This window comes from Chenopodium quinoa, unplaced genomic scaffold, assembly GCF_001683475.1.
Source record: "Chenopodium quinoa cultivar QQ74 unplaced genomic scaffold, ASM168347v1, whole genome shotgun sequence".
Lineage (NCBI taxonomy): Eukaryota > Viridiplantae > Streptophyta > Magnoliopsida > Caryophyllales > Amaranthaceae > Chenopodium > Chenopodium quinoa.
The window spans coordinates 5,066,088-5,079,997 of NW_018743327.1; the positions used below are offsets into that span (position 1 = coordinate 5,066,088).

The 13,910-nt window shown below is 40.0% G+C and overlaps 2 protein-coding genes across 2 annotated transcripts; both read left to right on the plus strand.

Annotated features, from left to right (window-relative positions):
• The first annotated feature begins 9,736 nt into the window (after positions 1-9,736).
• On the plus strand, positions 9,737-10,060 carry LOC110737326. The gene has a single exon (XM_021917686.1). It carries the CDS (start codon positions 9,737-9,739, stop codon positions 10,058-10,060), a length of 324 nt encoding a protein of 107 aa, XP_021773378.1.
• Positions 10,061-10,138: 78 nt separating this feature from the next.
• LOC110737327 lies at positions 10,139-11,080 on the plus strand. Its single transcript, XM_021917687.1, has one exon. It carries the CDS (start codon positions 10,139-10,141, stop codon positions 11,078-11,080), a length of 942 nt encoding a protein of 313 aa, XP_021773379.1.
• Positions 11,081-13,910: the final 2,830 nt, after the last annotated feature.

Genomic DNA, 13,910 nt, shown 5'->3' on the forward strand with positions numbered 1-13,910 from the left:
ATAAAATCAGCCAAAAAGATAAAATATCAAAACAGAGTTCTGTCGCACAAAAAACTGAGTTGGCGCCATCGCTGGCTATTGGCGCTAGGCGCCAATGCTAGCGCCAGGCGCCAAGCGCTACAGCTGGCGTTTGGCGCTGATCTGGAAATTCACGTGTTTTCTTAAATTTAGATAAAAATTGCCGTACAGGAGGATAAAATCGTATCTTCCTCAAAAAACGTTCTTTGATTTTAATTAAAACTCTGAAAAGTCAACAAAAGTCAATTTATCAATGTTAATTGAATTAGGAATGAAAAGAACCTTCTAAAAGAATCTAGAAGACTAAAACCATTCCTAATTGCATTAGGAATGATAAATCCATATTAGGCCCTCCTCTAGATCATTGGGCCGCATATAAGGCTCAAACCGAGCCCAGTTCAGTAAATTGGCCATAACTTCCTCAATATTCATCGGAATTGGGCTTATAATATATCATTGGAAAGCTCTTGTCAAGCCCCATCCAACTACACTACTATTGGACCCTTATCATGGACCAACCAAACTGGATTGTCTGTTTTCTTAAAATAAGTTTTCAAAAATAGAGATAAGAGAAAAGAAATTAAAACTATCCGCAACACTAAACTTTCCACACTTTCACTTCATTCGATTATATTTCGACGCGAAAGGTACTCATCACTTGGTTTGGTTTTGGGGAGACACAAATGGGTGTCTACAAAATCCCTCACTTTGACTGAGTTTGGAGAAACGCAAGTTTCGAAAACAAAAGTCAAAATATCGATAGGGACGGAGAATGATTCAGAACGTTCTGCGATCCTAAATCATTCTTGTAACGCCGATACTTGCAAACTAGCGTTAGTTAAACAGATAAAAGAGTTAAGAAACGCGTATCTTGCACCGTCGAGCACACGTCTCTGAAGGTAACCGATTTGCTGCCGCTTTACTGTTGTTTTGATGACCTCCTGCCAAGAGAATGCCATCCCGCTTGAAAACCGCTATGCTTGTAACTGCTTCCAATATAGAAGATTTCTCCGCTTGAAACGATCCTCTTCTGCTTTGATAATATTCCACGTCCAAGGGAATACTATTGAAGATTGCTTCACTTGAAACAATCCCCTTCCGCTATGTGACCATCTTCCATGTCTAAGGGAACATGATCGAAGACAACTTCGCTTGAAATCACCTTTAGTTGCTTTTTTGACAACTTTCCACAATCTATGGAACGCCATCTTTCTGTTTCGATGTTCACTCGTCTCTGAACAAAGAGCTTCTTTTTTTTTGGATATGTTCTTTTGATATGTTCACGCGCCTCTGAACAAAGAGCTTCTTAATTGGGTGCCCACGCGTCTCTGGAGCAAAAGAGCTTGATGACATGTCCACGCGTCTCTGGAGCAAAAGAGCTTGATGATATGTCCACGCGTCTCTGAAGAGCTTGATAATAGGATGCCCACGCGTCTCTTAGCAATAGAGCATGAATGAAATGTCCACGCGTCTCTGAACAAAGGAGCTTGAAAATAGGATGCCCACGCATCTCTGAGCAAAAGAGCTTGAAAGAAATGTCCACGCGTCTCTGAACAAAAGAGCTTGAAAGAAATGTCCATGCGTCTCTGAACAAAAGAGCTTTGAGAGAAATGTCCACGCATCTCTGAACAAAAGAGCTTGATTATATGTCCACGTGTCTCTGAACAAAAGAGCTTGAAAGAAATGTCCATGCGTCTCTGAACAAAAGAGCTTTGATTGAAATGTCCATGCATCTCTGAACAAAAGAGCTTGATTATATGTCCACGCGTCTCTGAACAAAAGAGCTTTGTTGCGATAATATTCCGAAGAAAAATTTCCGAAGACCAACGCTTGCCGATCTCTAAAGCTTTCTTGAACTTTGCTTCCGCTAAAACCAGTATGTCGGTGTCTCCGTGATGAGCCAATTCTTAGGCGCTTTAAGCTAAGTGAGACGATCTTTCATCAGGTCGATCAATTATTGTGATTGTAATCAAACAAACTACTTAATCATGTCAAATTGCTCATAGGGGCTAACTGGCGTACCAAGGAACCCGAAATTGCCGTATGAGGTCGAAATCACCCTTCTGAGAGGCTTCGAGCTCTGTCGCTGCTGAAATATCTCTGGCGCCAAGAATTGACTCTGCCGCCAGACGCTGAGATCTAGCGCCAAGCGCTGAAATCTATTTCCATACGCTAGATGTTGTCGTCTGGCGCTGGAGTAGGGTCTTCCCTATTCTGCTGCACCTGTATTTATTTTTTACTATAGAACTTTGCTAGTCTCTTTAATTATCTTAGGGTTGACCTAAGGTTTAACGTCGCTTGACTCATTGACTTGACACGACTCAAGGTATAAACTTGACTCTCTGTGATTAACTCGACTCGAAATGTTTGACACATGTGACTCATGACCCGTGTGTGCATAGTGTTGATTGTGCGACTCGAAAATGAAAAAAAGCAAAAATTTTCCGTCATTTTGTGGAGGGTACCGACTTTCTCCCGAAAAAGAAAGATGTGAAAAAAGAATCGAAGTTCTGAAGGTGCATGTTGAATGAGCTTAGTCAAATGTTGTTTGATACTATCTCTCAAGGTGCAAGGATTAATCCATCCTAGGCTATCTCAATGGTTGACTCAATGATGAAAGTATTTGGGTAACTTAGGCACAGAGGCTAAGTACTTCGTACTTCGATATGCAATGATGATTATGAGTGATGTTGGGCATTTTGACATGATAAGGCATGCTTCAGTGTCGTGTTAAGATCTCATGACAATGGGTTCCTAAGGGAAAGTATATTTGGTCGTGTATCTGTGCGGTGTGTGAAAGTGATACTAAAGTTAGGCCGCAAGAGCTAAGTGTGTGGAAAAATATTAAAAAAAAGTCAAATGGTGGTGACTCTTAGGCTAGGTAAGCTAATGATATAGGGATCAAGCTCCCCAAGTCTAGCTCTAAATGAATAGGGATGAGCATATGAGACCCCTTGATATGATCATGGTGTAAGTGTGTGAATTTGAATATGAATGCATGTTTATGGCGGCCGTACCTCGATGTGAGGTTGCCTACATATCCGTTAGGAATCAGGCCGAACGTAGCTCTAGCCGAACCTCTCACAAGTGTGTGTATACCTCAAAAAGGTCTTTTTAAGGGTTGTGACGTGGTTAGGCTAAAGTCGAAGAAGAAGGGGATAAAAGGCTCAAGACCCTAGATAAGTCCCCAAGGTGTGCAACCTTGCTTTTGAATCTTTATATTTTCATGCTTGAGGTTTAGCTTTCTACTCTTTTTTTTAGCTCTCTTTTTTGCTTTAGCATTTATTTCATTTTTATAAGTGTGGGCAATCCCGACCATGCGGTCTATCACTCACTTGGCATTCATGTTTCTCAGGCACGGTACCGAGCGCTCGATAAGAGACGCAATCTGAGACGTGTTCATATCAAAGACATGTTCATGTCAATGACATTGGAACACTTGCCCTTTTGTACACTTTTATTATTATATTTTTTTTGCTTATTATTTTTTATTTTGATCTTTTGAAATCACTCAAGCTTTTGAGATTGCATAAGTTACACACCATCCCATCCCAAGGTTAGGTAGATGTGGGTTGAAAAAAGAAAGGTCTATCGTTAGACGAGGCTCAAAGGGGTTTATCAAGAAAGGATTGTAAATTAGAAGGGTGAAAAGTAATATGATGTGGCTACAAGGGGTGCCTTAAATTATCTGTATACCTTGTGTTTAGTTTGACATGGATTTTTTTTTTGATGCAATGTAATGCGATGATCATATGCAAGGAAATAAATGCTCATTTTTATTAAAAAGGGGAAAAGAAAGAATTACAAAATTAATCTAAGGGAAAAGAAAAGGTTCCTATGCTAGACTTATTGGGGAAAGGGTAAATAAAGAAAAAGAAAAAATGATGTCATGAAATCTCGTCGTTGAAGCTCGCCTCTTGTCTTGTATTGTTTGCTTTATCATCACTCGCTCTTCTTGTTAACTGGAGGTATGGGAAGCTTGTTGTTATCAATCAAATGTTAGATAGCCTCCTTTAGCTTCCAACAGCTCTCAGTAGCATGACCCCTATCTTGATAGTACTTGCAGCGCACATTTGGATTCTAACTAGGCAACCTCTTCTCAAGCGGGGGATCTTGAAGAGGTCCAATAGGAGTGATGAGTCCCTTGGCATGGAGTCGATCGAAAGCATCATCATAGCTAATTCCAATAGGGGTAAAATCCCTTTTTTGTTGCTTTCTAAATCCTAAGATCTCATTAAGGTCGAAAGTACCAACACTGTTGCTAGAGTATGTGTTTTCGGAAGAAGAAGGATAGTCGTTCTTCTTTCCTTTACAGCCACTGTTGTTATTCTTACTGATCTTGGCCTTCTTGTCGCGCGGAGAAACATGAAGGAGATGTGAATCAATGAAGGCTTGAACACGATCCTTGAGGGCGAGACACTTTTCAGTAGTGTGACCGCGACCTTTATGGTATCGACAATAGGAATTTAGATCCTAATTGGGAAAACGTTTTTCATGTGGAAGGTCTTGACTGGGACCAATGGAGTGAATATGGCCTTGATCATGAAGATAGTCAAAAGCTTCATTGTAAGTCGTTCCTATTGGTGTGTATTCTTCAATGGTCCGTTTTGCCGGTGGCTTAGGAGCATTAAGTTCTTCATTAAACCCTTGGCGAGAATTTTTTTCGATGACCATCCCCTGATTTACTAATCCTTCTACCACATTCAAGAGCATGGCAACGACATCTTGCAGTTTTCGAACGTCCTCTTTTAGACTTGACGAGTCTTCCCCGGTATTGTCTAAGAAAAGACTTTCATCCTCCTCAATCATGGTCACTTCATTGAGAGAGGTTATATAAGCTGTCTCGATCATGGGATCACCTACAGGTGTGATAAGAAGTGATGGATCAAAGTATGTTTGATCTTCTTCGATGGCTATAATCTCGGAAGTTTCATTGTTATCGATCAGATCTTGAATAGTTTCTTTGAGTTTCCAACTCTCCTCAGTGTTGTGACCCTTTCCTTGGTGATATTTGCAGTGCTTATTGGGGTCCCACTTGGGTGGCCTGGCTTCTGAAACTGGATCTTTGATAGGCCCTATGGGCATGACTAGTCCTTTGTGATGTAGCTTCTCGAAAGCTGTTTCATAACTCATACCAAGTGGAGTGAACACCCTTTTGGATCTTTGGATTCGTGATTTAGAGGCGTTCGTGGCATGTACTTCATTAATGGGAGAGGAAGAAGAAGGATGGTCGTTCTTCTTTCCTCTCGCACTATTATCTTTCAGAAGGTCATCTTTAATGTCAATGCCTATATTATAGACAACCTTGAAAGTATTCAAATTGTGTTGGTACTTTAAGTGCTTTGAATAATTCCCTTGGAGATTTTGATAAATATCCTCACAGGTTCTTTTTCGGTAGGAGTCTTGACCATATTAGCGAAAGTTTCCCTCCATTTGTTGAAGAAAGAAGTGAACCCTTCGTTTTCTTTTTGTTTTAACATCTCAAGTTGTCTATGGTCTGCTTCGTCTTGGATGTTGCACTTATATCTGTCTATGAAAGCGTTTTATATGGGCTCCCAGGTGGAGGTTTTTTCTTTGTCAAGGGAAAAGAACCGTTGTTGACAAACGGTCTCGAGAGATAGTGGTAACAGAGAGGGGAAAACCTTTTTATCGATACCCTTAATGCTCATTATAGTTTCAAAATCTCTTAGATGGAAGTAAGGGTTATATGTTGCCTTGAATTTAGGGATGTCAGTGGCGTTGAACTTATGCGGAAGAAGTTCCTTGTCCAGCGAGACCCCTTGTTAACTAATGTTCTGAAATTTATAGTCACTAGATAGCTTGCTCAAACTTTCTTGCATAAGGTTCATTTGTTGTTGCTTCACAGGGTCGTCAATTTGGAGGGTTAAAGCCTTTAACACCTCAGTCACATCATTCAATTGATTCCTAAGTTCATTGACCTCTTCTTGACTTGCCATTATCTTTTTAGCCTTCCTCTTTTGAAGAACTGGTTTATCGAAAAGTGAGACTTAAATAAAGAGGTTGTCCTTGATTAATCACCCTTCTCTCCTCGACCAAGTACTGTGGAAAAGGAATTTGGGGATATTTATTGTTAATTATTTGACTCAAACTTTATTTAACATGCAATGGATGGAGGAAGTGAAGAAATATGGAATAGAATGTGAAGAAAAATGATGTAGATGGAGGGATATGAAGAATTAGGAATAGAATGTGCCCCCAACTCAAATGACGGAAAAAACCGACTCATGCATGAACCTAAGACATGGTCATGGTGACATATACTCAAAGTGTGTGCTAAGACTAGTGAGTGTAGGTGATATGTTAAGACTCGTGTCATGACCATGTGGCTAGACTATGTGACTAGACTTAATTAATGACTTAACAAAGTGTTATTGACAGCGAAATTTAACCAAATTAATTAGTACACTGGTTAATTAGACACTAGGTGATGACTCGACCAATAATCCGAACTGTTGGCAAAACGACAGGACTGGCGTCGCACTGTGTAGTGTAGCGCCAGACATAGAGTTGTCGCCAGGCGCCACACTCCACAGAGTGGCGCTACAGTCCAGACTTTGGCGCCAATGCTGGAGCTTCGATCCGAGACTGTTTTCGGTGTTATTAATCAACCGGGGTATACCTAAATTCGTGCTAGGTCAATTCCGATTAAAATATTAGACTTTGTTTACTCAAATTAATTAATCAATTAATTAATTAGGCAAAGTTCTTTAAGTCATTAATTTATTAAATTTTGACACAAGTCAAATAAACGGTTAAGAAAACATATATATGCACAACAAATAATGCACAATTAGTCAAGTAGGCACAATATGATGCAATGAGTTTTCAACCTAACCATGGCTCTAGTTCTCTAAAGTTCGGGATATCGTTTAGTCAATAGAGGGTCCATGGTTAATTGTCCAGATGCACCGCGTGGAAGCCTAACCGTGAAGGGTTGGCGTGAGTGGATGGGACACCGCGAGTTTAAGAAAAACTCGCTTCCATGGTTTGGTGCATTCAACATTCTCGGATGTACCCTTTGTTGCTCAGAGCGTTCAATCAGGTAGATGGAGCATGAATTCCCAGAGGGTTATGTCCATATGTAGAACACATATGGGTTTCAGAAAAGTGAGAAAAATTCAATCAGGAACTAGGATCGAGCAAACAATGCGAAAAACTTGTCAAAATTAGAACGCATATTTCTGGCTCGGTATTGGAAGAATTTGGTGCCAGCAAACAAAGCTTGGCGCCAGGTTTTAGCTGTAGCGCCTGGCGACAAGCTTGTCGTCTGGCGCTACAGTTAAATGTCTGACGCTAATTCCTACATGCCTCAGCAGCTTTCTGTGCTCGATAAAATTTTCCAGTTTCGCGCAGTGTTATTTCGGTCCTAGTTGTGAAAGATATTTCTCAAATTTCCTACGTGTAAAATCCTATGTTTTTAACTCATTACGGATGGTCTTTCCAATGAGGTCTTTTTTATGCATATGACAATAATGCTAATCAAAATTACGCACATGAAATACTTAGAACGTTTCGAGTCTCATCCACTCATTCTAAATCATTGCCGAAACAAATTCAGGAATTAAAATAGAAATCCTCCCCAGTGGAGTCGCCAAAACCTGTAGGGAATATTTCAAGCGTTAATCCCCTAGCTTGAACCCCACTGTGATCATACACTAAAGTACGGTGGCGTCCAAAAGGAAAGAAGATAGAGCAAAAGAGTCGCCAACAAGTTTTAGGAACTTGTAAACCGTTCAAAGGGTGAAGTTTACACCCCTTAACGATCCAAGAGATCGTCAACTCCATAAGGTCTTGAACCAAATAGGGTTCGGGGATGAAGGTACAAATCCAACCTAAAAGAGATTGAACCTGCCCTAATAATAGGCCTCTACTTTATTCAGATCGTATTCATGTGCGCTTTCTGATTAACATGCAATTAATAGAATTAACCCTAAACCTGTTTAACTATGTTGGTTGAATATTAATGCACAAACAAAATTATTATTGGCGATCACTTGAATTATAATCACATTAACCCTAAACAAGATTATTAATTGTCTTATATAAGCGTGATTACAAGTACTAATTCCCTTTAAAACATGAAATTAAAAGGCGTGATCAAGCAATAACAATATATATAATCAAGCTACATAATAAATAATCATCATAATAAAAATAATCATAACAATCATAATTAAAATAATGATGTTAAAGCATAATAATAGCAAGATCCTAGGCATGATACTAACAAGATTAATAACAAACCCTAGCATGTCACAAAACAATAAAAATCATATATTTAGCCCTAACATAATACTAACAATCATAAATATTAGGAAGAACATAAAAGGCATCATACTTTAAATCATATTTAATATTAAATTTACCCTAGACATGATACTAGGAATCATAATAACAGTATAAGCATGATTTCTATATCATAACATCAATAAAAACCATTAAAGTACTTACTTTGATGCCTCGTATCTCTTTCTAAAAACAAAATACACACGTTAGTAACTTCAAGGAAAATAATAAACAAAATAATTAAATTAAATAATTGAGATTTGAGACCAAACCCTCAGAAATTAAACCTTTCACGTCTAGGGCGAAGGCAACTTCGAATATGGCTAGGCGTTTCTAGATCTTGCGAATGCCGAATTTTGTATTTGAGAAAAGACTAGTTTAGAAAAAAGAGAGAGAAAGAATAATCAAGAGAATCTTGATGAGAGTTGGTGAATGAAAGAGAAAATTGGTGATTGTAGGTGAAAACTCGTTATTGAAAACAGATTTTTTAGCACGTTATTTATAAAGAAAATCAGCCAAAAAGATAAAATATCAAAACAGAATTCTGGCGCACAAAAAACTGAGTTGGCGCCAACGCTGGCTATTGGCGCTAAACGCCAACATTAGCGCCAGGCGCCAACGCTAGCGCCAGGCGCTACAGTTGGCGTTTGGCGCTGATCTGGAAATTCACGCGTTTTCTTAAATTCAGATAAAAATTGCCGTACAGGAGGATAAAATCGTATCTTCCTCAAAAAACGTTCTTTGATTTTAATTAAAACTCTGAAAAGTCAACAAAAGTCAATTTATCAATGTTAATTGAATTAGGAATGAAAAGAACCTTCTAGAAGAATCTAGAAGACTAAAACCATTCCTAATTGCATTAGGAATGATAAATCCATATTAGGCCCTCCTCTAGATCATTGGGCCGCATATAAGGCTCAAACCGAGCCCAGTTCAGTAAATTGGCCATAACTTCCTCAATATTCATCGGAATTGGGCTTATAATATATCATTGGAAAACTCTTGTCAAGCCCCATCCAACTACACTACTATTGGACCCTTATCATGGACCAACCAAACTGGATTGGCTGTTTTCTTAAAATAAGTTTTCAAAAATAGAGAGAAGAGAAAAGAAATTAAAACTATCCGCAACACTAAACTTTCCACACTTTCACTTAATTCGATTATGATTCGACGCGAAAGGTACTCATCACTTGGTTTGGTTTTGGGGAGACACAAATGGGTGTCTACAGAGTCCAAACCGGGTGCGAGGCCTCATGGTGTAGATTCTTCCATACTACTCTCAAGGGCATAGCTCAGACATGGTTCAACAACCTTACCCCCGGGAGCATAAGGACGTTTGACATGTTAGCCACTCAATTCAAAAAGCACTTCATCGCTGGGAGTAGGCAAAAAGACTAGTGTTCATTTGATGACGGTGAAGCAAGGGGAGAATGAAAGTCTTAAGGACTACATCAAGAGGTTCAAAAATGAGTCTCAGATCATCCCCGACCTCCAAGACAATGTTGCTTTCACAGCCCTTCTCTTCGGGCTCAAGTCTAACAAGCTGAAGTTTGAACTTGTCCATGACAAGGTGAGCACCTATTTTGAAGCAATGGAAAGAGCTGAAAGGATCATTGAAGCTAGTGAGGTGTGCAAGGCACCCGTAGCAAACAACAAGGGGAAGAGGAAGCAAGAAGATAATTACCATGACAACAGGAATAGAAGTCCTAGGAGGGCTGAGAGCGATGATTAAGGACTCAAGTACAATGCGAACAGGCGTGAGATCTATTTGGACATAAAGCACAAGGCTATTCTTCCTAAGCTTAACCCCATGAACACGCCGATAGAGCAGATGAACAAGAAGCTTTGGTGTGAATACCACAAGGAGTGTGGTCATACCACCCGGAACTGCAGAGAGCTTAAGAGAGCCCTTGACAAGCTAGCTGAGGAAGGAAAGCTTAACAGATATCTCAAGTCCCCCCCGAAGGATAAGCAAAGCAAGGTTGCCAAGGAAGTGCAAGAAGCCCATAGCTCAGCTGACACTAATTTCAGCATCAATGTCATAGCCGGAGGGTTTGCCTCCGGGGGTTTGTCTAGCAGGGCACGCAAAAGTCACTTGCGGTCGCTCGAAGAGCCCATCTATGATATCGGCACTCCCTCATCTACCCCAAAGGACCCCCTCATGGTATTCAGGGATGATAAAGGAAAGAAGATTCATAGGCCTCATGATGACCCCTTAGTGATTCATATGAAGGTGGCCAATGCTAAGGTGAAGAAGATCTTAGTAGATAGTGGAAGCTCAGCAGACATCATCACATGGAAATGCATCGAGAAAATGCGTTTTGGAAGAGGTGACCTTACACCCCTGGAGAAACCCTTAGTGGGATTTGGGGGGCATCATGTGTACCCCTTAGGAACGATCAAGCTTCCTGTTCGATTGGGGGAAAAGAAGAAGGGGAGAAGCTTGGTTCACGCGTTCTTAGTTGTGGATACCCCTCTGCCATACAACATGATTCTTGGCCGACCCCTTCTCAATAAGGTTAAGGCTGCCATCTCAACCTATCACTTGCTCCTCCAATTCGAGACCGATAATGGATCGGTGGGCAAGATATTTGGAGATCCATTCGAGGGAAGAAAATGCTATGTAGATAGCCTGAAGTCACCTGAGAGCTCCGTCAATCAGGAAGACAAGGGGGCCAAGAGGAAAGCGATGGATATTGATGAACCTCAGCACCCGGTTATGAGCATCTACATGGCTGAGAATCCGAAATAGTACGGTAGGCCTAGGCCTATTAAAGAGGATGAGAGCATACCCTTAGGGGATGACCCCGCTCGGACCGTGAGGGTGGAAAAGAATTTGGACCCCCAACACAAGGAAGAAATCATTCAAGTACTTAGAGAGTACAAAGACATCTTCGCTTTTACACCAGATGAAATGCCGGGCATAGACCCCGAGGTAATGACTCATGAGCTGAACATTAAGGAGAGCTACAATCCCGTCAAGCGAAAACTCCGGCATGCTGGGCCGGAGAGAAACAAAGCCGCAGCCGCTGAGGTTAAAAAGCTTCTCGAAGCGGGTTTCATCCGAGAATGCCAATATACCGAGTGGTTATCCAATGTGGTGCTGGTTAGGAAGCCCAACGGTTCTTGGCGTATGTGTGTGGATTTTACAGATTTGAACAAGGCATGCCCCAAGGATGATCATCCTCTGCCTAAGATTGATAGGTTGGTGGATTCGACCGCTGTTCACGCCCTCCTAAGCTTCATGGATGCCAATGCGGGGTATCATCAGATCCCCATGTTAGAGAAGGATCAAGCCCACACAGCCTTTATCACTAGCCAGGGGGTGTATTGCTATAATGTGATGCCCTTCGGCCTGAAAAATGCCGGGTACCTACCAGCGCTTGATGAATAAGATCTTTGAAGGACAGCTAGGCCGGAACGTTGAGGCCTACGTTGATGACATGATTGTTAAAAGCAAGGAAAGCTCGGACCACATAGCTGATCTAAGGGAAACATTTACAACCCTTAGAAAATATAAAATGAAGCTTAACCCCAGCAAGTGTGTCTTCGGGGTACAAGGTGGAAAGTGTTTGGGCTTCATGGTGGATCAACGGGATATTGATGCCAACCCTGATAAAATTCAGGCTATTCTTAACATGGAATCCCCCCGAAATGTGAAGGAAGTGCAACGCCTTATAGGCTGCCTAGCCGCATTGGGGAGCTTCTTATCCCGATCAGCGGATAAGAGTTTGTCTTTCTTCAAGGCCCTCAAGAGGCCTAAGTTCCTATGGGATGAAGAAGCTGACAAAGCCTTCCAGCAGCTGAAGGAACATCTGATGAACACTCCTGTAGGGAATAAATTCAAGCGTCAACCCCTTGCTTGAACCCCACTGTGATCATACACTTAAGTACAGTGGCGTCCAAAAGGGAAGAAGATAGAGTAAAAGAGTCGCCAACAAGTTTTAGGAACTTGTAAACCATTCACAGGGTGAAGGTTACACCCCTTAACGATCCAAGAGATCGTTAACTCCATAAGGTCTAGAACCAAATAAGGGTTCGGGGATGAAGGTACAAATCCAACCTAAAAGAGATTGAACCTGCCCTAATAATAGGCCTCCACTTTATTCTGATCGTATTCATGTGCGCTTTTCAATTAACATGCAATCAATAGGATTAACCCTAAACCTGTGTATCTATGTTGGTTGAATATTAATGCACAAATAAATCTATTATTGGCGATCACTTGAAATTATAATCATATTAACCCTAACAAGATTATTAATTATCTTATTAAGCATGATTACAAGTACAAATTCCCTTCAAACATGCATAAAAAGGCGTGATCAAGCAATAACAATAAAATAATATCAAGCAACATATAATAATCAATATCATGACAATAAAATTATAACCATCAAAATAATAAGAATAATAATATTCATAATCATCATAAATTATAACAATTATAATCATAATCATGTTCATGTTAATATTAAAGCATAATAATAGCAAGATCCTAGGCATGATACTAACAAGATTAATAACAAACCCTAGCATGTCACTAAACAATAAAAATCAAATCTTTAACCCTAACATGGTACTAACGATCATAAATATTAGGAAGAACATAGGAAGCATCGTAACAATCATATTTAATATTACAATTACCCTAGACATGATACTAGTAATATCATAATAACAATTTAAACATGATTTCTATATCATAACATTAATTAAAACCATTAAATTACTTACTTTTATGTCTCATACCTCTTTCTAATAACAAAATACACACGTTAGTAAGTTTAAGGAAAAAAATAATCAAAACAATTAAATTAAATAATTAAAATAGAGATTTGGGACCAAACCCTCAGAAATTAAAACTTTCACGCCTAGGGCGAAGGCAATTTTGAATATGGCTAGGTGTTTCTAGATCTTGTGAATGCGGAATTTTGTATTTAGAAAGTCTAGTTTAGGAAAGGAGAGATAGAAAGAAAGATGAATTAAGGAAATCTTGATGAGAATTAGCGAATGAAAACTGATTGTAGGTGAATGAAAACGGAGTTTTTACGTCGTTATTTATAGAGAAATCAGCCAAAAAGATAAAATTACAAAACAGAGCACTTGGCGTACCTAAAACAGAGCTGGCGCCAACCCTGGCTAACTGGCGCCAGGCACCAACACTAGCGCTAGGCGCCAATGGCTGGCGCCAGGCGCCAGGCCTAGCTCTAGGCGCCAATGTCTGGAGTCAGTTGCTAGGCCTGTTTTTGACGCGTTTTCGAAAATCAGATAAGTTTTGCCGTACAGGAGGATAAAATCGTATATTTTCTTCAAAAATGCTCTTTGATCTTAATTAAAACTCTGAAAAGTCAACAAAAGTCAATTTATCAATGTTAATTGAATTAGGAATGAAAAGAACCTTCTAGAAGAATCTAGAAGACTAAAACCATTCCTAATGGCATTCGGAATGATTAATCATATTAGGCCCTTCTCTAGATCATTGGGCCGCATATAAGGATCAAACCGGGCCCAGTTTAGTAAATTGGCTATAACTTCCTCAATATTCATCGGAATTGGGCTTATAATATATCGTTGGAAAG

What these genes read in the sequence shown, in the direction of transcription:
- LOC110737326 (XM_021917686.1), top strand. Translation starts at nt 9,737, where the DNA reads ATGACGGTGAAGCAAGGGGAGAATGAAAGTCTTAAGGACTACATCAAG.
- LOC110737327 (XM_021917687.1), top strand. Translation starts at nt 10,139, where the DNA reads ATGAACACGCCGATAGAGCAGATGAACAAGAAGCTTTGGTGTGAATAC.